The sequence below is a fragment of the Tinamus guttatus genome, unplaced genomic scaffold (genome assembly GCF_059628265.1).
Source record: "Tinamus guttatus ecotype Peru unplaced genomic scaffold, ASM5962826v1 Tinamus_guttatus_pri_ptg000227l, whole genome shotgun sequence".
In the NCBI taxonomy this organism is placed as follows: Eukaryota; Metazoa; Chordata; class Aves; order Tinamiformes; family Tinamidae; genus Tinamus; species Tinamus guttatus.
The window spans coordinates 292439-316125 of record NW_028288761.1 but is presented as its reverse complement, the minus strand read 5'-3'; the positions used below and the strand labels follow the sequence as shown (position 1 = coordinate 316125).

Genomic DNA, 23687 nt, shown 5'->3' with positions numbered 1-23687 from the left:
TGCATTAATGCTGGAAGAAGATCACTAATCTCACCCCCCGCGCTACAACCCCGTGATTGACAGCGACATCGCGGACTCTGACGTCGGCTTGGCTGTATAAACATACTTTACATTTCGTGCTGCACCTTTTCAGAGCGAACCTTGCCAGAGCCCTTTCCGAAACGCGTACATGCAGAAATCGCTTCCCCGCCGGCGCGCAGCCCCGTCCAGACGGCAGCTCCGGAGCCGCTCCGACAGCAGCCGGTGGGCTCCAGAGGCTGCCTGCAGGGCAGGGTGCCCACCCTGCCGCCAGCGGGATCTTTGCGGCTCGCTGGGACAAGTCACCTGGCCCCCGTCCATTCCCGCTTCCTTCTTTTCCCAGGCCGTGACAGAGGAGCTGTAAGGTCCCTAGGAAAGTGTGAGCGGCAGCAGGTCACTGCCAGAGGAATTCCACCAAGCCACAGCCAGCCCGTTCCTGAGGGAGCCCGGCAGCCAGCGGCAGTTGTGCTAGCGCCGGCAGCCTGCTCTTGCCGCCCATGGGAAATGCAGGGATGTCCTTGGAAAGCTTTGGATGTAGCGCGCGCGTGCCGCGCGATCCGGTTAAGTAACCGGGAAGAGGTCGTGGCGCGCAGCCCGCCTCTGCCAGCGGAGGAGAGAGCTGGCGCGGCCCTCGCGGGGTGGCGGGAGGCGTTTGTGGCGTGTGGAGAAGATGCTCTGCGGCCGGCCGCGCGCCGCCTGTGGCTTGCGGGAGATCCCTTCCCATCCCATGCTGCTAACCGTGTGTGGGGGAGAAGTTTTGGCCAAGGACACGGAACAGCTGCCTGCTATTTTGTGAATGATGTCTCGCAATCTAGGAGCGTGTGGAATAGGCAAGTCCTGGCAGGTTGTAGCGAGCTGTGAGAGAGTCCAGATCTCTCCCAGAGAACAAGCAAAGCTTGACGCAGCAGGGCTAGAACTGGGTTTGGGGTCTTCCAGGTGTTTCACAGCACCGCCCCAAAGGATGGGCAAGAAGGGCACAGAGTTTAAACTGAAACCAGCATCCTGTAATCAGGGTGTTTGCAACTTCATTGTCCCAGCTCTGTCTTAATGGCTTGCAGAGATAACTAGACCTGGAAGTACAGTTGGGATCTCTCCTTACCTGGCAGAGTTCTTATCATGACAGCGCAGGGCTGTTCATATTTTAATGGGTTTATCTCTCGGGTGGAGGGTATTACAAGCTTTCCTCTGTCTTCCAGCGCAACTCTGCGGAAATCCCTCTAGGCATGAGACAGTACCTGGACACTGAATTAATCTGTGCCCCTGGGTCCTCGCAGCTCCATTAGTGGCTTAGCAGGGGAAGCGGCTAGCGTTAACAAACTTAAGAAAATAGGATTTGCCGTGTTTGATCTGCCCTCGACTCCTCGTATCCTCCTACCGGCAATGACAGAGAACGGGCACATTACAGGAAGACACAGAACAGCCGTAATGCCAGGATTAATTTATAAAATGTGTGTTCTCAAAAGCTCTTGGAGAAGTTCATGGTGCTGTACCCTGGTGAATACCCTGAATGCTGCTGCCGCGTGCACAGGCGCACAGGATACCCACAGCTCTTACCTTGTGCATCGCTGCGGCTGGAGCTGTTTGACGTGCAGCGTGGTGCCCCCTCCGCTTTCCTGCTTCTGGTGCCTGCAGGTTGCAGCAGCCTCAGAGTCTGGCAGTGCTCGGGGGCTTCATGACGGGCTGTTTGCTCTGTCACTCTTCATCAAACACATCTTCTCTGGTCTCAACTTCCACCATTGCCCGTGTTCTTGTCCTGCTTTCCATTAAACAATGTGTCTGTGGCTGTGTGACGGGTTTCACCCGGGGCGCTGCGTTCCTCAGCAGAGCTGCACATCGATCAGTGTCTGGATCTGCCGTCTCTCTTCAGGAGCTGCTCGCTGCTGCCTGGTGATTCCCAGCTGACTTCAGGTTCTCACAAAAACAGCAGTGCCAAGTGTAAAACTAAACTTCAGATTGCTTAGGCTCGTGGTTGGTAAATTGAGACCTGTTTTCAGACATGACAATCAGGTGCATGAAAATCAGCTGTTGGGGATAATGACCTGTTACCTGGAGTACCTTCTAATAATGACATACCAAGCAGCGGTGTAGGGGGGTTTTGACTCAGTCGTGTCACATTTTTGTCTAAAGCAAACATGGAACATACTGCTTTGTTTTCTTAAATCTTTCAAGCCCTCATGTTCACGTGTCCGTTTTGGGGCAGAAACGTCTTTAGGGATCTCTTTCTGATCAGGCTTTGTTTTTCTTCACCAGATCAGTATGGCATCCACGTAGACTTCAGCACTGCTTACGCTGTGAAAAGGCCGTTGTTGTCCCAGCAGAAAGCCTCAGGTCTTGGGCACAGCCTCAGCAGGCTGCGGACGCAGGGGCTATGCAGAAATGTGTGTCTGTTCTTCTGCTGACACTTGTCATCTTAGAAGAAATTTTACGTCAGCCGTATGCTTAAAATTTTGCTCCATGTCAGTATCAAGAAATATTTCCCTTTTTCATGGTTACTTAAACTCACTTGGTCTATTTGCTCCAGGATTTTCGGAGCAGTGAACGTATTTGCTGCTCTGCCAGCCTCTGTGGTACGGTGACCTTTCCTACGAGCCAGAGATTATGGGGCCCAGCGTGCCTTCCAGTCCTAGTCTCTGCATGGTCTCAATCTTGGCTCTTCATAACAGAAAGAGAGATATGACACAGTCAGGGTGTAAGTGGCACTGTTCCCCGTGTGTTTTTCCAGCTCCCCCTTTTCCTTTCCCCATCCATCTAGTTCATCTGTTCCCTTAGTGGGGAGAGCCCCATTAATGATCAGTCCAGATTCCTTGCCATGAAGGCTCCTCTCTCTTACTTGTGCCTTCTGCTTTAGCCTCTGTTTTGCAGCAGCGTCGGGGACAGCAGCAGCAGATGGAGACTGATTTCTTGCTGTTTGCCCGTGGCTGATGCCCGCGACGGGCGCTGCTCCAGCTGTGCTGCCTGCCCAGGCTCTGCCCCGCTGCTGCCTCTCGGGAGCTTCTGCAGCACCAGCCGCTGCCTTTCCCCTCGTAAGCAACACACCCCACTCCAGCCTGTTCCCCTTCGTGGTGCTTATGGGTCCCCATGTGGCTCTGCTGGTGTTTGGCTTTTTGCTCTGCCTGTCACCTCTGGTGTCTTGTGGGGAATTCCCAGTCCCTCATGAGGTGCGTGGTGTCAGAGCGCTGCGCTCCGGCCACCTGCGTCCTTGCAAACGGGACACGGCGCTTGCTGGCCAACGTTTGATTGCTTTGTGAAGGGGTGGTCCTGCTTCCGCACAAGTCATGGGTTCTCCTCGGGTCTCTTATTAAAGTCTCCATCTTCCCTCCCAGATTCCTACACCTCAGATTTCCCAAGTGAATTCTCTTGTCTCCCGGTTGGTGAAGAGCCCGTGAGGACACAGCAGCACCTAAGTGTTCCCATCATGGCCCAGCAAAGCCTGTAAATCACCCCCAGCCTTCCAATGCAAGGATTTTCTGTAGCCCTAAGGCCTCCTTTCCTTTAAGGCTGGTAAACCCGGGCTTGTGAAGGAACCAGTGTTGTTGGAGATATTCTTGCACACACAGTGAGATCAGTCAAATTGTCTTTTGTCCTTTTCAGAGCACCAGCAGGGTTGGGAGACATGCTGGGAGATCACCAAGACTGTGGAATGCTTTAAAGAAAAGCTAGGAGACAGGCTGTGAGTAACATGAAACGGCTAAACCGTCAGGTCTAGCACGTGTCTTGTTAGTGTCACTGTTTTTTTATGTGGCATTTCCTAGGGATGTTTTGCTTTTATTTTAAAATTGGTGTATGTGTAGAAAATTCGTTAGCTTCGATGACGCTTCCCTAGTGGTCTACAACTTACTGTGCTGTGTCATGATTCATTAGTCTCTGAAGAAGATATTTTTAATCCACCAGCATAAACCCTTTGCAATTGTTTAATCTTTCTTTTAGTCCCATGGTTTCATGCATCTAGCGAATGAGCTCATGCAGTTTGTAAGCACAAATAAAGCAAGTGGAAATATTCAGCTCTCCTTTCCGGATAGGTCTGGATCCATTTCTTTGTGTGATTTAACCAGATGGTTAAATTCATCTCCTGCCTCTGTGTTTCCAGAAAAGCTCCTCAGCTTTGAGTTGGGTAATGAAGTAGCAGCCAAGGGTGCAAGGCCATCCTGCCATGACAGTGTCCACATAAAAGCCTTCATAACGCATCCAGTAAGAGCCAGGCTTCTCTCTGATTTTGTGGTAATATCTGACCACCTGTGCAGTGGTTCTGGGGCTCACAGGGCAGCAACACAGCAGTCCTGTGTGGAGGGAACGTGTTGGTGACTCAGCTCCTGTGCTGGGAAGGGACCTGGGTCCTTACTGTGTCCCAGGAGACACCTTTGAAGAGCAAAGGAACTGTGGCTTGTAGGGTTGTTTTGTGGTCGCTTGTGGCATTGGGGCTCAGGCTGGGAATCTCTGATCTGTGAGACTGGCTCATTTAAAAAGGAGAGGGGGAGCATCAGAGACCTGCTATCTTCTATCCTCCTGTTTGTTTGGAGATTTGCAGGCTTTGCATGTATTTGTATGCAGTTACGTGTGTGTGTGTGTAGGAGGGGAGTTGCTGCAGGCAGGAACAGAGGAGAATAATTGAGTAAAACAGTGGAATTGTAGATGCAGAGTGGGCAGAAGGATTCAGGCCAGAATAATACCCAAAATGAGTTTCAGCTCCTTTTCCCAGGCAGCGATAGGTTTCAGGTTGACATTGTACGTTTTTCCGCAGGCATGCAGCTCGTAGCCCGCTAGCAGAGGTAGGTTTCTGGCTAATGTCCTGGGAGGGAAGAGTCGTTAGAGGGGTGTGCTGCTTGGGTAGTGCAGAAGGAGTAAAACCCAAGATGATGGGTTGTATCACAGCAAGTAAGAGAGAGCCTTCCCACACAGGAGACTCGGAGACTGCGAAACAGAATAGGAATGAAGATGTTCACCCTGACAAATAAGTCACCCTATGTTCTGCTCTTGGTTCACACAAGACTGTTCACCATTAGCATGCAAGAAGTGATAACCTTGGCTGCCAGCGAGTTTTGTCAAACCTGGCCCTGTTATCTCACCCAAAAGCTTCAGGGTCTGTATGTTGGCTGCTCGTGGAGCGTGCTGGGTGCCCATGAGCACAATCATTGCTGACTCCTTGGGAGTTGAGATGTCTCAGGAGAGGATGATAGTGAGGCAGGAAGAGTGGAGAGAAGCCATAGCCAGAAATATTCCCTTCAGAGCAAACTTTCTCCAAGGAACAGGCTTTTGAGACAGCTGATTTTACCATTCTGTTTGTCTCCATTTCCCTGTGCTGAAGACTCTGGGGCAGCATGAATCCTTCGCCAGTTTCCTAGAGAATTTAAACCACCACCTGGAAAAAAAGGTGAATTTAGAGATGAGGGAAAGGAGCCTTAATAAGGAGGCAGTGGGTGAGATGGGACCAGTTCAGAACTGGAGCAAGATCTCCAACCAGTAGGAACAGCAGTTCCATAACTAGGTGCTGAGATTGGCCAAATATCCAGTGTTAGCAAAGCCAAAAAAGAGAGACCACCCCAGGCCAGTGTGACAGGTAGTGAGCTGGGCTTCCCTGTGCCTCCTCTTTCTACACTGTAGGACCTTTAGTCTTTCCTTTACTAGCCCTGCTCTGTCCCTGTCACATTCCGCTCTAGAGAAGGGGGCAACCAAGAATTGCAGTCTTTATCTAGGGTCTTCCTCCAGCAGTTTCGAACTTCAGTGCAAATAGCAAACTCTCTGGAAGAGCAGTTTCTTTAAGTGAAAACACAGCTGTGAGGTTTGCAGGCTGCGCTTCTGTAAGGGCTCATCCAGTCGGCACAGCCAGCCCTGCTGCAGTCCTTCCAGCACACAGGAATTGGGAAATCCATTGTGAACAAGATTGAGTTTGATGGCCTGTGCGCAGGCAGATGGATGTATTTTTAAGGGACGAGGTGCCAGAAAGCTCTGTGATTACGTTACTGGAGCATGGCTCGTTTTTTGTGGTTTTAAAAGTGAGTGTCAGAACTTCAGGGTTGGGTTTTTTTTTTTTTTTTTTTTTTTTCTCTCGGGTCAAAACCAAAGTTTGGGCGGGGCATGAAAACCTGCTTGGTGACTAAGTTTATTCTTAAAAAGCTTTCTAGAGCTTGCTGGAGAGGGGAGCTTCTGTTCTGAGAGGGATCTGATAGCACTCTTTCTGGACTTACTTGAAAATGGGGTTAAAATTGAATGAATGCCAATAGTAGAAGGAACCCATGCTTTCCAGAGGACTGTTTTGGTGTGATCTTTAAGTCCAGTCCCCTGCATTTTGTCCTGTGGGCTCATATTCTGCCTATCCTCCTTGTTCTCGGTGATCTCTTGCTGCTTTAATACTCCACCGCACTGGTCAAATTACCTTGAGCAGTATTACCAAGCCTGGCAGAAACTAGCCTTTATGTTGCCCCAGAACTGGGACATCTGAACTGTTTGACCTGGTTATACAGCTGAACTGATAATACCTCTCTGATACTGAGCACGCACAGAGAAAACTGTCTGCTGACAGAGGTTTGCTGCTTGGAGCCAGGGCTGGGAACAAGGGGGATCCAAGCCAAACCATTTGCTCCAGGGGCATGCAGAATATGCCCAGGCAAGTCTATATAGGTACTGGCAGCATTTCAGGAGGCAGAAAGTTGCTGCTTAGACTCTCTCCTCGTTGGAGCTCCCAAGCTTTATCACATGCCTGGGCCCCTAATTGCTGCAGAGCTGAATTTTCTTTAAAAGGGGGATGGCTGCTGGCTGCAGCAAATCCAGGCAAGCTTGGAGGTCCACAGGAGTGTTAAGCTCTCCCTTTCTGAAAAACCTCTTTATGGCCTTGCTGGTGGTGGGGAAGCCTCTCATAGGCTTCAAGGTGTAGGAATAGAGGTGGGTGGAAGTTTCTGCTCCAGAGAGGGGAGTCATGGCATGAATGAATGTCATGTGCCTTTCTGGACATGACGTAGTTTTAGTTTGAGGCGTGCACGTGCAAGGGGCTGTGTAAGTGCCCGTGTGCCCAGGCAGGCCCCGCTCTCTCACGCACAACCCACCGTGTGCAGTGGTCACTGTGGATAGGAGATCCCTTCCCTCAAGGAGGAGTCTTCACATTCACCTCAAGGCTGCTGCACACGCCATCAAATGTTACCACGTATCGGCCACCTGCTGTAAGTTCATTCTCTTTCTCCATTCGCCTGGGTCCTGTTCCTGCAGCTACTTGCTACCACGGGCACGACCTCCTCCTCCCCGGAGGGAACTGTGTCCTGCCCATCAAGCAGGAACGGCTCCAGCCCCTGGGAATTTCAGCACCCCTGCTCCGCTGCTGTTTGGCTGTGATGCACTTGCGTCTGACGGCGACAGAGCCTATCCATCACTGTACCCATGTGGATCCCAATTACTCCTTTGGACAGCTCTTATTCACACACCTCCCGGTGCCTGTGACATGTGAGTTATTGATGGGGCTCGCCTGGTAGGCAGCGCTGTGCTCCCAGCGTGGCCGCCTTCCAGCTCCCTTTCCCGTGGAGCTCGCACGCACCATGCCCGGTGTTTTGCAGTGGGCAGAGCTCCTGAAGTGGAAAGGGCTGCTCATTGGCACGGGAGCTTCAGGCCATGCCACCGACGGGGCAGGGCAAGCCAAAGGCCAGGGCAGTACCACGTGCTGCAGAATTTCCTCTCCCCCTCCTCTCCCAGTGAACCCGGCAGTGTCTTGCAAAATGAAATGGTCTCGTGTGTTTAATGCTGAGGATCCTTTGATCTGATGGGCCCTTCTTGTGATGGGGTCACCCTGTACTTGCATTTCAGTAGGAAACATCAGTTCCCCGCAGCCCCTGCAGGCATAAAACTGTATTTTGCAAAACGGTGGCCTTTCCTTTGCCTTGCTATTAGATTGCTGGTTCTGTGGTATTGTTGGTATCTTGGTATTATTGTTGTTGACTCTATGGCAAGTCTTTGTGTTGCGACAAGGAGGCACTGTAAAAGGAAAGGAGCTTCAATGCAGGATGCTGTGTTGGAGCAACGCTGACATTGGTTAAGAGTGAGAGCCGGGTCAGAGAGGGCATTGCAAAAGCCTGTTTGTTTTGTAGATCCCTCTGTCTCTGGGAGGCTCTGGATGTCTCGTGACATTGCTATAGCTGAAGTCAGATGGGAAGATTGATAAGGGGTTCAATCAGCTCCTGACATCTCCTTTGCTGACCCCAGCCTTGCCCTGCAACCTTTTGTAATCAGGAGTGCATAGGTTTTGTGATGTGTTAGTAGGAGAAGGCAGAAGGAGAGGGTGGCTGCTGGATCATGGGTACAACCTTGGCAAGCTTAGAAAGCAGCTTTCCCTCACTAGGTCCCACTTTGCCCCCTGAAGGCACTCAGCTGCTCCTTCTCTACCTGCTCTTCCAACCCATGACAAGTTTTGCCTGTGAGCACTCTACTCCCTGCAAAGATCAACCACCGCCACCAAAGGGGGTTAGAGCGTCACACCTGGCAATGAACAGGCAGAGCTTGGCTGTTCGCCGAGGCCTCCTCGCCTGGGTGACAGTCACAGACTGTGTCCCAATGCCCGGCTGGCCGTGACAGCGCGTCGGCAGAGCAGGTCTGCAGGAGAGCAGGGATTGCAAGTCAGCAGCATCACCTGTGCTGCGAGCAGCGATGGCCAGGAAGGGTCTGCAGTTATACATCTCTGTGACACAGCCTGACCCTGGCGTTTCTCTGAGTGAGATCCTGTTGTTGCTGAACCCACGGGTGACAACACCAGCCTCTTACCTGACGGTGTTGCCCTAAGAGATCAAGCTGCACATGGTCCCCATTACACAGGCTTCACTGACACTGGCTGGTAAGCAGAGAGCACTGAGTCTGCCAGGCAGGGTGTGTTTTATTTGTCTGGAATACCAGAAGCAGAGACAGGAGGGTTAAAATAACAGAAAGTTGAAAGCACCTTATCTTAGGGAACTGCGGTCTTTCCTTTTTGGGTAGGCAGGTTCCATGGGACCTTGTCCCCAGATAGTGGGAAGGTCACCCTCCCATACCTGGTCCTCCACATAGCTTTCCCTTGCGGCCTGTCCAAACAAGGCTCTTTTCCTTCCCAGCCCTTTTCCTTCCTTCCTTTGCACTGGACTTGTCTCCTCTCACAGAGGTGGCTCCAACCATGGAGGGTATGGAGGGGAAAAACCCAGGTGTGCTGTAAGCAAAAGCGCTCAATTAGCACAACCCCAAAGGCCGTTTAACCACGAGAGCTGTCAGTGAGAGGGACTCGAGTAATCCTGCATTTGTGTCAAAAGAAAAATCACTTTGGGCAGTTTCCAGTTCCTCCTCCAGTTCACCAAGCCAGGACAAGCTCACTTGGAAAAGCTCTAGTCCAGATAGGGACAAGTCACCTTCATCTGTGCCACAGCAGGGCACTCACTGGGCTCCCTCTGGGAGACGGCTCAATTCTTACCCGCCTCCTGCTCCCGTGGGGCAGCTGCCGTGTGCCCTTGGAGTGCTGGGAAAGGCAGGAGTCCTGCCTTGTCCAGGAGTGTCAGAAACAGATCTTAGCAACGTGCTGAGCAGTGGTGGAGATCAGAGCTTGCAGCAAGACGTAGCTGCGGAGAGCGCAACAGGCTGCGTGTGAACAGCAGTGTCTGCTGTGCTCCTTGTGTCACGGGCACACATGGGTGTGTGGGTTTCTTGCTGTCCCAGGAATGTGTGTTTCACGGTGACTTATAGAGTTAGGGGCATGGAAGTCGCAAGAGATGGGTACGGCCTCAGCTCAGTTCTTAACTCAGTACCGAGGATGGTGAAGTTTGTGGTGGTTTTATGGTATACAGCTTTATTGGGGCCAGCGAGAGCACAATGCTTGACTTTGTTACCTTGCATGGAAGAAAAAATCCGCGTGCCGGCTAATGGCTCAACACAGAGGGGTTCAGCACATAGGTGCTGGAGGGAGATGTTTTAATTTGATGTTCTTTTCTGAATAGGCCATTAATCCGAGTTAGCAATTTCACAGGAGTCTGGAGGAGTCTGTGATCAATGGAGTGGCTCAGCACCTCTCTTCTCCCTTTCTAAAAATATCAGGCCCATCACATAAAGTTACTTCTAGTTTTAACCATTCTCCTGGTCTTCCCTGACCATTTAGAGAGTCCTGCACAATCCACAAGTGGAAATGGCACTACCATTAATGTTTTCTCCCTAACCCAAACAAAAACTAGAATGCTCAGTGCATAAAGATTGGAGCTATCTCCTCCAAAGGATGCTGCCCCTCGTACCCAGCCTGCTGTGTCCTCATCAGGGTCTTTTTAGGACATTGGAGACTACAGCCATAACATGGAAACACTTTTTTTTAGGGCCCCAGCAGCTTTCTCCTGGGTAAAGAGGGTCTGCTCAGATGTGCCCCCACTTCAAGGGTCAGCCCTGTGCTGTTCTCTAGACAGCTTAGCATGGGAAATCACTGGTGGCATTTTCACCAAAAGAGTCTCCCTGCAGAGCTGTTCTGTTGCTTGTTGAAAGAGGATTAATTTTTCCCCCTTAAATAAAATAAGCTGAAGCTGTAGTTGAAATCTGAAGGCTCTTGCTGAATGCCGCCTTGGAGCTGCAAAGAAAGCAGCTTCCAGGTCACATCATAGCCTCCTGCCGGACACTGATCCAAACTGCAAACCCTTCTAACAGCTCTTTAATAACTCTGCACAGAAGGAAAAATCTGTCACCTTTCCCTCTGTGGTTTCTCCTCTGTTCTAATGCACTGGAGGAACGAGATGGAACCGGGAAAGTTTTCAGAGAAAGACTCGTGGGAACTACAGCTGCTGATGGAGAACACTCATTTCTTTAGTGTCTGAGGGGAACCGCAATCGCTTTGGTGAAGGGTGGTGTGTGTGGGTGGGTTTGGAGGGGTGAACTGTTATGACCCATGCATTTCAGAAGAACCACAAACACTTTATAGTAACAAAGGGTGGAAAAAGCGAGAGGTTTCTGCAATGCATGTGACTTTTCCCTGAGGTTTGGAGCCCTGCGTTATGTTCCAGGCCACAGTGTTTGCGTGTCAGCCTTGGTGAGTTCTCTTTCTCCCACAAGCCGTGCTTGAAGGCGCTGTAATGACTGAGAATGCAGCCTAAAATGTTGCTTTTTTTTTTTTTTTCTTCTCTCTCTGTTTGTTATCCCCCACCCGCTCCTCTCTGCAGCTGAAGCTCTCGTTTACATTGGACCAGGAGAGTGGGATGCCTCAAGGCTGTTATATCTATCAGTACCGGGACAGCAACAAGTAAGTCCCGCGGGAGATTGCACACAGCAGATAGGGGAAGGTGCACTGAAAGAAACTTCCCTGCCTTCTCACTTGCTGGCAGAGGTATCACAACTGCTTGTACCACTTAAAAGTAGATTAAAACAGGCTTCAGCCTTGACCTGAAACTGGGAACAGCTCCTAAAAAAAGGCCAGATCCTTTAAAATGCACGAGGCCCTGCTGCCCCCTTTGTTCTGCAGCGCTGGAAAGGCTGGCTGCTGCTTTGATTTGGCTAAAAGTCCAGCTCTGGGTGCCATGTGCTCTGGCAGGTCTGACTCAGGCTCTTCCTAAGGGTGTTTGCAGCTCAAACTCTGCGCTGTTTTGTACTGGGGTGTCTCTGGGGAGAGCAGGCTTGGGTAGATGTCCAAGGCTGCATAGCCCCAAAGAGGGCAGCCCTTACCCCTGCTCAGCTCCAGAGAGACCCTGCTCCCCATCTCTCTCTGCTCAAGTTCATAACTGGGTTCACTGAGTGGTCTCTCACTTGTGGGTACTGCAGCCCAAGCCCAACATGCACTCTGTTTTTGTAAGATGCCATATGATATTCAAGCTTTAGATGTGTTTGGAGCAGAGAGTCCTCAATTTCTAGGTATTCTGCCTATTTTTACTAGCTGCTGCACTGAATTGGCACCCAAGTTGTTTTTATTTCAAATCACATTCTCATTATCAAATTGACAGCAGCAGTACTACTCAGATATTTTTGTGTTCGCGCTGGTTTGCTCTGCATGAAAACCAGTGTGTCATGAATCCGTAGCCAGTCACCTCCACCCATATCGTTCTGCCTCTTGCCAATTATCGCAGGTTAACCTAAAAAGGAGGGTACATGAAACTGTTAATGATGAAACTGTTAATGAGTGACACACCTTGTTGTTAGATCTGCTTTGAAATGCTGAAGAGTCCCAACAAGGAAGAAATCCAGCCGCAAACAGTAACCCTTTCTAAACTGAGATCTAGATCTGATGGGTTTTGTTTTAGGGATGTTTATGGATCCAGTGTTTCTAATACTGGTGTATATCTCAAAAATCAGCAGCCTTGTTTTCAACTACAGACCCTCCTCTCCCCAGGCTTTTGTGTGTTTTGTGCCATTGTTTGAAGAAACTCCAGGGATGGGAGTGGAGCTATTTTGTTTAAGCTTTAAGACCAATAGCAATTCAGCTTGGAAACCTTGTTTTTAGCTCTGAATGGTCCAGCATGTAACAAGGTAGCTGCAGTATGGTGGCAGCTGTTGATTTAGAGATGTATGGCTGTGACCTGGGTTTCTGGCAACCGTAGGAGCCGAGATGCTCGGAGAAATGCCAGCTGGGGTCGTGGATTTGAAAAATACAGGGAAGGCAAGATGAGAGGAATCACAAGTAAATGCAGACTTTGTACGTGTCTGACAAACCCAAACTACAATTATAACTCCATGCGGGGCCCCGCGTTTTTTGTGTTTTGTAGCTTGCTTAACTAACCTGGGGGGGAGACAGGAGCAGGATATCCATTTCCCAAGGAGAACTTTGCTAAGTTCACACTTCTTATCCCCGCTGAACCCCCTGCACACAGTCCGGGGGCTCTGAGAATACCTGTCAGATGGTTTGGGGGGTGAAGCTCTGCGCTATAGCTGACGTACAGCGGCAGGGAAATTACCACGGAGGCCAACGTGTGCTTGTCCTGGGCCGTATCCCCTGATGGTTTTGGAGGCATCCACGTGCCCCACACCGCTGGGGCTGACAGTGTTGCATGTGAACTGCAGGTAGTGCAGTGAAGCTTTGGACGTGGTGCTGCTTTCCTCTTTCCCCCACCTGCTCAGCCATGCAGAGCCTTCTCAAGCACTGCTCATTTTATAGGGTTAATTTGTGATCCATCGCACAGTGTGGTAGTTGTCGTAACTATTTTTCCTTAACAGCTTTCTAGGGTAGATTGTAGACCTGGTGTTCTCACAAGGCTAGTCAGGACTTAACCCATCAGGACCCCCAGGGATAATAGCTCTTCCACATTATTTGAATGTGTCTAGGAGGTAAAACAACATAACGTTTGTGTCTGCACCGCAGTTTAGAGCTGTGTATAGCCCAGAGAAGAGATGCTATCACTATACTGTGCATCTCTGCATGATCAGGCACGAGAAGGGCTCAAGATGTGCGTCCTCAAGCCCTCGCGTCCTTCACAGAGCATCGGTCTGTGGCCAACGGTGGGGATAGACTCGCAACAGGACCGCACGTACCTGAAGCTCTGGAGTGGTAGCTTCGACGGGAAGAAGCGGGTGTGATCCCAGCCGATGGGAAGCTTTGTGTTCCCTGTGAACTGGGCTCTGGAGAGGGGCTCTGTGTCACTGAGGTGCCCAGAGCGTTGTCCCTTCCCCTCCAAGTGGCAAATGCTGTTCCAAGCTGCAGCCAGACGGGGCCACCGGAGAACAGTGTATATTGGCCTCGGCTTGCAGAACAAAGGGCTGGGCTGTTTCTGAAAGTGTAATTACCAAAGCAATTAAAATTTCTATTGCTTAGGCTGGAAGTGCAAGTACCATGCAGGCTTTTACAAGGGCAATCAACTGGAATTTGTTCCCTTTAAAGTGATAAACCCTGCCAAGGAAGTTGGGCTTGCTCCCGGCAACCGTTCATACCTGCAACGCCAGTGTGTCCCTGGCACCATGCTGGCTCCTGCACCCGTGTGTGCAGAGCACTTTGGAGAGAGCAGACTCGATGCCACGTTTTCCTTGGCACTGTTTGTATGTGGGAGCTGAGCATCCTGTTCAACAGAGCTGGTCCCTTTGCGTAGGCTCTAGGTTCGTCTGTTAGCTTTTGGTCTCTTAGAGCCTAGCACTGAGACCAGAAGATGTTGAGCAGCCAACCAGACTCCCTTTAAACCTCTGCTTTAATGCATTTGTATCCGTCATTTAATAGTCACAGCAGAGAGCGAATCCTGTGCTTGGAGCTGTATGGAGGAGAGTGGCTGTCACTGCCTGCCAGCCAGCTGCAGGGGTGACACCAGGGGGTCATCACATCTCCTTTTTCTTGCTCCAACCCAGACACTGTCCTCTCTCCAGCTGCCTGTCTTTCCCCACCCTTCAGTCTTTCCTGGCCCCAGAGGAAATTACTTGACCTCACACAGATGAAAGCAGTCTGCTTTCTCATTTTTGAGCTGTGTTGCTTAATTCCCCCTAATGGGGATAAGCGAATATAATCTTAGGAGGACAGGACTGCTGCAGGAAGGCTGTCCCCCGTCATCAGGAGATCAGGAGTGTCATGCTGTGACATGGGGTATGGCCTAGTGACATGTGCTCGGTGACGTTCTGAACAGGAGCACGTCGTCAGCCTTCGCGTGCCTGCAAGACGGTCACGTCCAAAAAACAAAGGTCTTGCAAATGATGCTGTGCTCTGACTGCTGCAAGAACGTGGTGCTTAGGTGGCAGGTGACAAGTGTGATCCCAGCTGTGCTGAGAGGTGTCTGGTGCCCAGCACCAAGTTCCAGAGGCTCCGGCAGTGCCGCCTGCTAGTGCCTGTGTGTGTCCCATCCCCTCCTGCAGGGCAGCGGGAAGGACGAGATGGAGAAGGTGGAAGGTAGGCATGGAAGACTTCTCCCAGCACCACTATAGGAAGAGCTGAAGCCACCTTGAGATCCCTGGGACTTGAGATAAGAAATGAATGGCAGCTTTAGTATCCTTTGGCTGTAACCAAGGAGAAGACTCGGAACTGCTTTCCATATTCTCTGTATTCTCCATATCCAAACGCTTCTTCAGAGACCTGAGTCTGCTCACCTGTGCAGAGCAAGCCCAGCCCTTCAAGCCCCTTCATCTTTCCCTTTGAGCTTTTTGATCAGCGTCACCTTTCTCAGGTGAGGGGGTCGCTGCCCTCCCCGTTGCGGCCTGGAGCTGTGCATCCCTGTCACGATCCCTCCTGGTCCCTGGGCCATATTGCAGGAGGCTGTGGTGCTTCCTGGCTCTCCCCTGACATGGTTCCTCTGCTCCCACAGGCTCTAGGTACTGCTCTCTTGCCTAGGTTTCTTCCTCACATTATGAATGCCTTTTCTTCTGATACACCAGCCTGCGGTTCCTCAACGAGATTTTCATTTTAATTCCTTGCTGTGGTTGGGGTTTGTGTCAGGATTACAAATTTGCAGTGGGGGCTTTCTTGTTCTCTTCAGAGTAATTTCTAAACCCAGAGGAACAGCGTCTCACATAGAAGCACTTAGAGACCTCTTAGAAGAGCAGCGTTGGAGTATTGATCATTTCTCCTCTCCGGGGACCCAGTGCGTTACACGCGGAGCTGCTGTGCTGTGTAGCCACTTGCGGGCAGCACCACACAGCTCTTCAGGATGAGAAGTGAAAAATAACTCCGGTTGATAGGACTGCGGTGCCCCTTTTATAGAGAGATCAATGATGCCTGGTACATTGGATTATCGCTTAAAACACCAGGACTTCAAATGCCAGGGTGCATGCACTCCTGCTGACAGCCCGTGATGCATGCTGCTGTTTGGGCTCCAGCTGAGCTCCTCTGTGCAGTCTTTCCATAAGGTGAATATAATGTGTGCAGTGATGTACCCGGTGTTGCATCAGGAGAGCTAGCCTATAATTATGCTTGAAATGTTTGAACAGGTTATTTGTCACTAACACATTAGCTCACTCCATTTAATGCTGCCGCTCAGCGCTGCAGTGGGTTTGGTGTATCTACAACTTGGGTAGAGGGCTTGTGGGTTTTTTTGTCTAAATGCTGCAAAGCCACGTTGCTTTGGGTTTATTCTTTTTTGCAGGGAGAGCTGTTAGCTCGGAGCGATAGGCACCAAATGTGTCAACGAGCTGACGTGGCGTGAGTGATTTGTTTTCAAATGTCTCTCAGGTGCACAGCACACGATGGACTTTAACATGGAGCTGGTTGCTTTGCAGTGAGCTGGCAGGTTCCCCACAGTCTGTTTTGTTCTTTTTGAGGAATTGAGGCTGTCAGGGTGGTCGGTGTGTGCAGAAGGCTGCCGCACAGCTCGTGCAGTCGCTGGGTCCCTGACTGGCCTTGTGGCCCGTGGTTTCATGGCAAGCATCCCTGGCTCGTGTTGGTGTGAGGACAGCAGTGCCTGTCTCTCCTCGTGCTGGTTAGTGCTGCTCTGTCCGGCTCTGGCCTGGAAGGTGCGGGCGGCTCCTCTCTGGTGTCCCTTGCGATGCCGACTGGGATTTCACGGGGGAAGTCCACGCACATGTAAACCCCTGACAGGCTTGGAGGGATGGTGTCGAGGAGGAATTGTTAGCCTGAAGCTTATGAAACGCCTTGTTTAGATTTCAGATCAAAAGAAAATTAATCCCCGGCATGTAGCGTTGGATCTGCCAGCTACTGTCAGATGCTCCGAGGGGGGATTTCCACGTCAGGGTGCCCTCCTGGTAGAGCCGGCGCCGCCGAGCGGAGGCCAGGCCGGGCGCGCTGCAGCCGTGTGCTGGACCCCGCGCGCTCCCGCTGCCCTCCGCGCGCTGCCGGCTGCAGGGAGCACTTCCCCAGCCCGGCTGCAGGCAGCTGAGCGCCCTGGGACCCTTTCCTGGGGAGCTGGGGCACCCTCTGGTTGTCCTTGGGACCATAAGGAAGAAACCTCGGGGGAACTAAGCCTGTATTTCCATTGCTGAGTCGGAAGAATACCCGTTTGCCTCTAACTAGCCCCTGGGTTTGAAACCAGGCCAGCCTTCGTTGGGTTTAAAGCTCTCCCAAGCTCTGGTGGAAGGGGCCTCTGCATGGACGGGGATGCAATTAGAAACAAAACGCAAGCCAGGGCTTGGGGCAGCGCGGCTGGGGAGATGCACTCTGAAAAAGAGATGACTAAGCAGGTTGGAGCTTTTCTTTTGATTCAGTGTCTTGTTTTCTGTTTGACTTGTTGGCACCAAACTTTATCCAAGTCAGCAGGTGATGTATGTTCTTCACCTGCCAAAGAATAAAGCCCTGGAGTTGGCTGGACAAGGCTGGTGAATTATTCTGTCACCGTGTGTGGAGATAATCCAGTCCTCCTGGCTTTGGCATAGGTTCAGTGTAGGGTAAATTGTCCAGGAGAATTAGTCAGGATGTTGCACTATAAAACTCCAAGGAAACATAATCCTTCCTGGATGAGATACGAGCTCAGTTTTCTGTACACCACAAACAAAGTTTGCTGGGACATATATTGCAAAATAGCCTTGTCACCTGGGACTGAGCAGCTGTGACGTTGTTCCTTCCCTCCAGAAGGGATCCTATGGCAATTTCTATCTGAGGAAGAAGGGCTCTTGCAAAGGGCTCTGCACAGGGTACCACTTAGCCTCTTTACCCAGCACAGATCTGCCTCCTCCTACTGCCACCTTGCTACTTAAATGACAGGTTTTGCTGTAGGAATAGTAACTGCAGGCTGCTTGGAGTCCCACTGTCGTGTGGGGGCTGTGTGGAAAAGGTGAGCAGGGAGAACTGCCTTTCCCTCGCACGAGCAGGCAGGATTTGGGGATGACCTGTGTCCTTCCAAATGAATGTCCTACACAGTGTCCCCCCAACACCAGTAAGTCTCTCTCTAAATCCTCATGTGGTCCCTGTGCGGACAGGGTTTGCATCTTCCACAGCTGGGAGGAAGCACTGGGCTCTTAGACCTGGCTGAGTACATCACCTCCCAGGTCTGCCCCTGCTCCCCCTGTGCTGGACCAGGAGTTTGTCTTCTCATGTATTGCACAGTGTTTGCCTGCAGAGGAGCTGTAAAACCTCTTTGCCAGTGTTAGATGTCTTGGTATTCAGTGGCAGTCAAGTAGGTGAGAATTTCAGCTGTAATTAAAATTGAGTCAGAGATGCTGTCTCCGCGTGTCATCCCTGGAAATCTGTTTATAAATTCATTTGCTTAACAATATGTTTGAAAGGCCTTGGTATTTCAGCACCATTTCCCTGGCCTACTGCCCAGTGAGCTGCATCTGGGCTAGAATTGCTAACCTATGGATTGGTTTTGTTTTAGTAGCCTGGAGTCAGACAAATCTCTGATTAGCCTTTAGAAACATAGGGGAGGGCACGTCTTATGTGGGTATGAAAAATAAATAATCCTTCCACAAGAAGGCTCTCTCACTTTCATCTTGAAACCAAAGTATTGGATTGACTCTGTGTCCAGAAAGAGCCCAGCTCCGAGCTGTGATCTGGCTATAAAATTGCCAGTCCTCCCTTCCCTATCTCCAGACAGCATCTCTGGGCACAGTTTTTCATAACAAATATGGACAAGCAATCTTTGATTTGACAAAGCTTCCGTGTCCTTCACTGGTCAAGGGTCCCAAGACCTTTGCCAGATGAATGGCCAGGGTATTTCTTTTGGAGTGGCTTTCTAGGCCAGACACACATACTCTGCCATCAGAGTGAACATGCCCAGGGTGGTGGTTTTTCTGGTGGATCTAGATTTTGCTGTTTGCTGTTCTCTTTATGGTGTTACAAGCAGAGAGCACTGGGACCAGAGCACAAGTCTATGTGCACCCTTCTGTTGCTTCCACAGTATGTGCTTGAGGTGCAAACGACCAGTGGAGAGATCCAAGCAGCAGCAGATGGTGACGTCTGCGCAGAGACGCTGAAGGGGTTGCTGAGCACTTGGAGCACATGTTGTGCTGGTGGTAACCAAAGGAGCTCTGCTCCAACATAGACCTTCCAGTGCTGCTCACCAGCCTGCTGCATCTAATCTGTGCTGTCTGCCTAACAGAGCAAGGGCTCTGTGTGCCGTGGGCAGGACCTCCACAGTCTGCTCAGCACTAAGTGCTGCCGTTCCTCCGGGGAGCAGCAAAGCAAGCTGGAGTAACCGGGTGGGCTGCCAGCCAGCTGGGATTGCTCTCTATTAAACAGCTACAGGCTGGAAGCTGAAGCGTTTAGAAGTAAAGCACACATTTGAAAGGCAAGAAAGATTAACCACTGGCAAAATGTGCCAGGAAGAAACCAATGGGTTCTCCGTCTCTCAAGGGCAAGAGTGCACTTGTAGAAGATGCTTTAGACCCTACAAGGTAATGGGTTGCACAGAGCAATAGCCATCCAGGCAGAGTCCAATGCCATAATGATTTTCCTAGTCTTAAAATCCTGGCATACTGCTCTGTGTCGGCGCAAAGGATGGGTTTTGTGTTGACACCACTCACTTCTTTGCAAAGCTGGGTTTTGCCAGCTGCCTGGCCTGGAAGAACGGGAGTATTTGCTTTGAGTCCCGCTGAGCAAAAACAGCTTCTTGTTTGAAATGATGTCCTTGTAAATTAGAAGGTGAGAGAGGAAGCCCCTCTCGTGAGCAGCAAGGACAAGGGGCTTAACTTTCCTGGTTACTGCCTGCCTTGCCCTGGGGCCTGCTGCTGCTTCAGCTGTTTCTTCAAAGTTCAGAACAGCTAAGTCCATATAGCAATGAAAGCTGTTTCCTCCCCACTTCTCTCCTTCTTTTCCATCACTTTACCAGCCAGCTGAATTTCTTTGAAAAGAGCTTCAAATCACAAGCACGTTTCTGTGCTCAGCTCCTCACAGTGTCACACTCACCCTGGATTGGGTTCCCATTACAGTTTAGCACTTTCACCTCTTTCAATTTGCCATGCATTAGTCAATCTGGAGTCTAATGGATTTGTAACCTGACTTTGCCCGTATCGTCTGAGAGGTTCACGGCAGTGTAAGAGGATTTGGGCACAACTTCCTTTCAACTTAATGGAAAGATCTCAGGAGAAGTGGAACCTGCTTAAGGATCTCAGCATACTTTGCATTAATGTCCCATAATTTTAATGGGAAATGGCTCTAAAGGCCTGCAAATCAGCTTTGAACACCTTCAATCTTGTATCCTTCACTTTCCCCATTGAAAATGTAGAAGTGAAGTGAACAGCGTCATTATTGGTCAAGAAAAACTGCAGGTGTTTGGACCTCCATTGATTTTTCTGGGAATGCCCGGTTTCCTGGAGATAACTGACCATGCTGGGCTGCTCACCACACTCCTCAGCTCAGAAACGCCAGGGTCTCCTCCCAGCTTAGTGGCCATCTATTGCATGGGCTTTGGTAAGTCACATACCTGTCTGTGAGTCGGATGCAGCACAAAGCCTGGCCCTGCATGCTCACACTGAGCTGGGCCACCGTGAGGTCAGTTCCAGCCCCCAGCAATTAGCAAGACAGATTGAATCCAGATTGATCTAGCTATTTGCACAGAGTGAGGCCAATTCCAGCAAGAAATTCTCCTCTCCCCTTGTCTCCATGTTAAAAGGAAGGGCACGTTGTCAGAACTCCTGGAGTAATGGGAAGTGCAAGGCAAGATGGAAATAAATGTTGTGCTAATGCGTAGGAAGAATCATTAGGGCAGAAAGACTTCAGTGATACAGCCAAACTGCAGCTGATCTGCACTGCTGTGCTCAGGCTGTGTCCTGTGGTACTCCTGATGCAAAAAGCAGAATTCAGCAGGGTCTGTGCTATTTACTGAGCACTTGGAGCAGGTTGCAGGGGAGTGCAGAGATGCAGAACTGGTTCAGAGTACGGGCTTTCAGCACGGTTAGTGGGCTGGGGCAGTGATGCAGCAGGGAGCTCCTGGGAAGTACCCCTTGGTGCAGCTGTTTGGTAGATGTAGTCGGGTCGCTCACATTGTCACAGTCCGTGTCCCAGTCAAGAGAAAACTGAGGCCCCAGGAAGGCAAGGGAGAAAGGATGTGTTGCTTCAGCGAAACATGTGAGCAGGAGTCTGGTGCTGAACTAAGGTGGTGTTCGGAGGCCTTTTGGGGGCATAGCTTTCAGAAGAGTGAATAGGATGGCGAGGAGCAGAAGGTCAGTCCCTAGGGAAGGCAGGCAGAGAGATCACACATGCACTGTTGTGCCATGTGTCACACCAGCCGTTCCCACCAAATTACCGTGACACCAGCACTGGCCTGGCCCTCTCACAGCTCCATCTCCCTGCTCTGCTGTTATCAGCTGGGGCAGCAAGGAGGCTCAGTCAGAAAACAGGGCAGCACGTTTCCGAGGAGGGCTGGTAACCCCAGAGAGTTCAGTGGTCTGGTTCACAGCCCAGCTCCCGAGCTGCTTTGCTGAGGGGGGGACCTTAAAATAACAGGGTTCTTCCACACCAGGAGCTGCACTCAGTTTTTCAGGGACACTCTAGAGAGCAACCTGAGGAATAAGACACAGCACAGGGGCCAAACCAGCAGACTGTCACTACGGCAGAGAACAACGTGCAGGCTGAGAAAACACCCTGCGAGCTGCCTGCAGCTCCACAGAGCGGGCAGAGAGAAGGGATGCTTGTCCCAAGACCACGGCGAGCGCAGCCATCCTCGAGCTCCCCGGAGCGTGAGCGGCTGCCCTGGGAGCTGGCAGCACGGCGCGCTTTGCGCGTGGTTGTCCGCAGCGCTCGTCTGCCCGGTGCCAGCGCGAAAGCGCCTGTTTATACTTGACAGCCCAGCTATTGTTGCAAAGTATGATTTAATAGCAAGACTTGATTACAACATGCAAATGTAGCTGCTGGGGGACTATCGCAGAGGTTTGTGAAGATTAGCTGTTAAATTGGCCAGTGCAAAAACATTATTAAGCAGGGAAGATAATTATTCATCTTGTGCTTCTGTAGTGTATAGAAGAGACAGATTTGTTTAAAAGCCAGCAAATCCTGTACGGAGAAAAGACTTGTGTAAATGCCACATCATGTCCTACTGTATGTTGCAGCATATTTTATTGGAGAAGCAATGCTTAATAACAACATTTGGGAACTTGTGGAAGGAATGCATTATATTACTCTGCATCGTAAAAGCAAACCTAATGCCTAGTGTGTGTGAAGGCTGTGCAGATATTGAAACATCTCCTTTTGGTGGTGGTTGATTGCTTTTATGGAGATTGTATCATATGGATATAAACAAATCAGGCACTTGACGTGAAATCTGGGAGCAGGGCTTTAGACTCACACATATATCTTCTATCTGTGCCTGTTCCCTCTGAAATGCATCAAGGTTCCCATTAACACCTTAAACGTGGAAAGTAGGATTAAAGGGAGACTGTCAGCACATTCAAAATGAAAATCTAGGTTTGCAGCACTGTCAGTTTTTACCTTTCAGTCTGAGAGAAATGCGTAGGGCTTCTGGAATAAAAAAGCTCCTGTGCTGGGAGCCTGTGGGGGGAGTGTGGGCACTTTGTTCGTGCCGCAGGGTTGGTTTCCAGAGCAGTTTGTGGTGTAAGGAATTCCTTCTGCTCCCGAGGCCCTAAGCAGCATAGACCAGACTTGCAGGGAGCAGTGTGGTGACTGTGCTGTGTACCTGGTGGCCAGGGGACACTTTGTACCACTCTTGGTGCCTCTGCTGTACTGACCACAAGAGTCTTTCAGCAGCAGGTACAGGCTTCAGTCCTTCGAAATGGGGAAAAGCAAAAGCTAGCAGGTGGAACTTGGGCCAAGACTGGGAATGGCTATAGGAAACACATTTCATTTAAAAAAAAAAAAAAAAGTCATAATGAATGAGTGGATGTGTCTTGCTGTGAGATGAATGCAAGTAGGGCTCAACCCCAATGGTGTCAGCTGTCCCTAAGGCTAGGGAGTGAGAGCCACCAGGGTCTTCGACTTCTGCAGATATCCCAGTGCCAGGCAAGTGTCATGGTGCCCCCATGACAGGGGAATTGACTAGAGGAGCTCGTTGGTCACCCGGCTGCACTGGTTGGTCTGGCTGTCCAGGCGTCGTCCTGCTCTGGGGTTTGGCTGCCGGCGGGTCCCGAGCTCCGCTCCAGTGAGCGGTTGTAGCTGAAGTCAACTTCAAAAATAGAATTGACTGGTCAAAGCCACAGACAATTTCAGGAAAATCTTCTTTAGCAAAGGAGTCCAAAGGGCTGAATTTGAGGAAAAACGCATTCACAGCGGAGCACAGAGCAGTGACAAGTGCCACCATAGGGAGCATGGTGACACTGACAGCGAATGTCCCGGCCGTGACTGCTGCTTGTCCCTGGGTGTTTCCTGGCCAGTATCTCCAGCTGCCACAGGATGCTTTGCTGTGGCTTCACTTGTCAAAGCAGGAGGAAGGACCCTCCCAAGCTTCATAAGGGAGATAAAGACTTCAAGGCTTTTCAGTGGGAAACTCCTCTCTGTCACTTTGTTGCAGCTCAAGAGCTTTTGTGCAGTAGTGATTGCTCTCCAGGCTAGTTCCTGTGTGACTCAGAGCTCATGCGGAGCAGCCAGGATTGTGTCAATCTCAGCATCCCTGGATAATCTGTCCCAATCACTGTGCATTTGGATTTGCTGTCAGTCCTTCTTCCTCCTTTACAATGTGTCTGTCTGTGCAACCACACTGCCTTTTTCCTTTCTGGCTGTGAATTTGTCATGGCTGGAGTATAATTTCATGAGGACCTTGTATATTCAAGGTGCTCTTGTCTCTTAAGAACATGTTCACACTTTCAAGCTGCGTATCCAGGGATCAGTTTTGTTAATTGCAATAAAGTTCATAGGGCAGCAGGAGCAGTGTTAACAGAAGGGTTATCTGATAGCAAGAGAAGGCAGAAGTGATGAATTTGTCTGTTAAGCTCCTTTTTTGTGTGTGCATATGGCCTGGATGTGCAAC

General features: G+C 50.6%; 1 protein-coding gene across 1 annotated transcript in view; it reads left to right on the top strand.

The window, feature by feature from the left end:
- Positions 1-23687, top strand: part of DIS3L2 (DIS3 like 3'-5' exoribonuclease 2) — a 186772-nt gene that overhangs the window by 137899 nt on the left and 25186 nt on the right. Inside the window, exon 15 of the mRNA XM_088525501.1 lies at positions 11145-11224. Coding sequence (XP_088381627.1) covers positions 11145-11224 — 80 coding nt within the window. The remainder of the gene's footprint in view (positions 1-11144; positions 11225-23687) is intronic.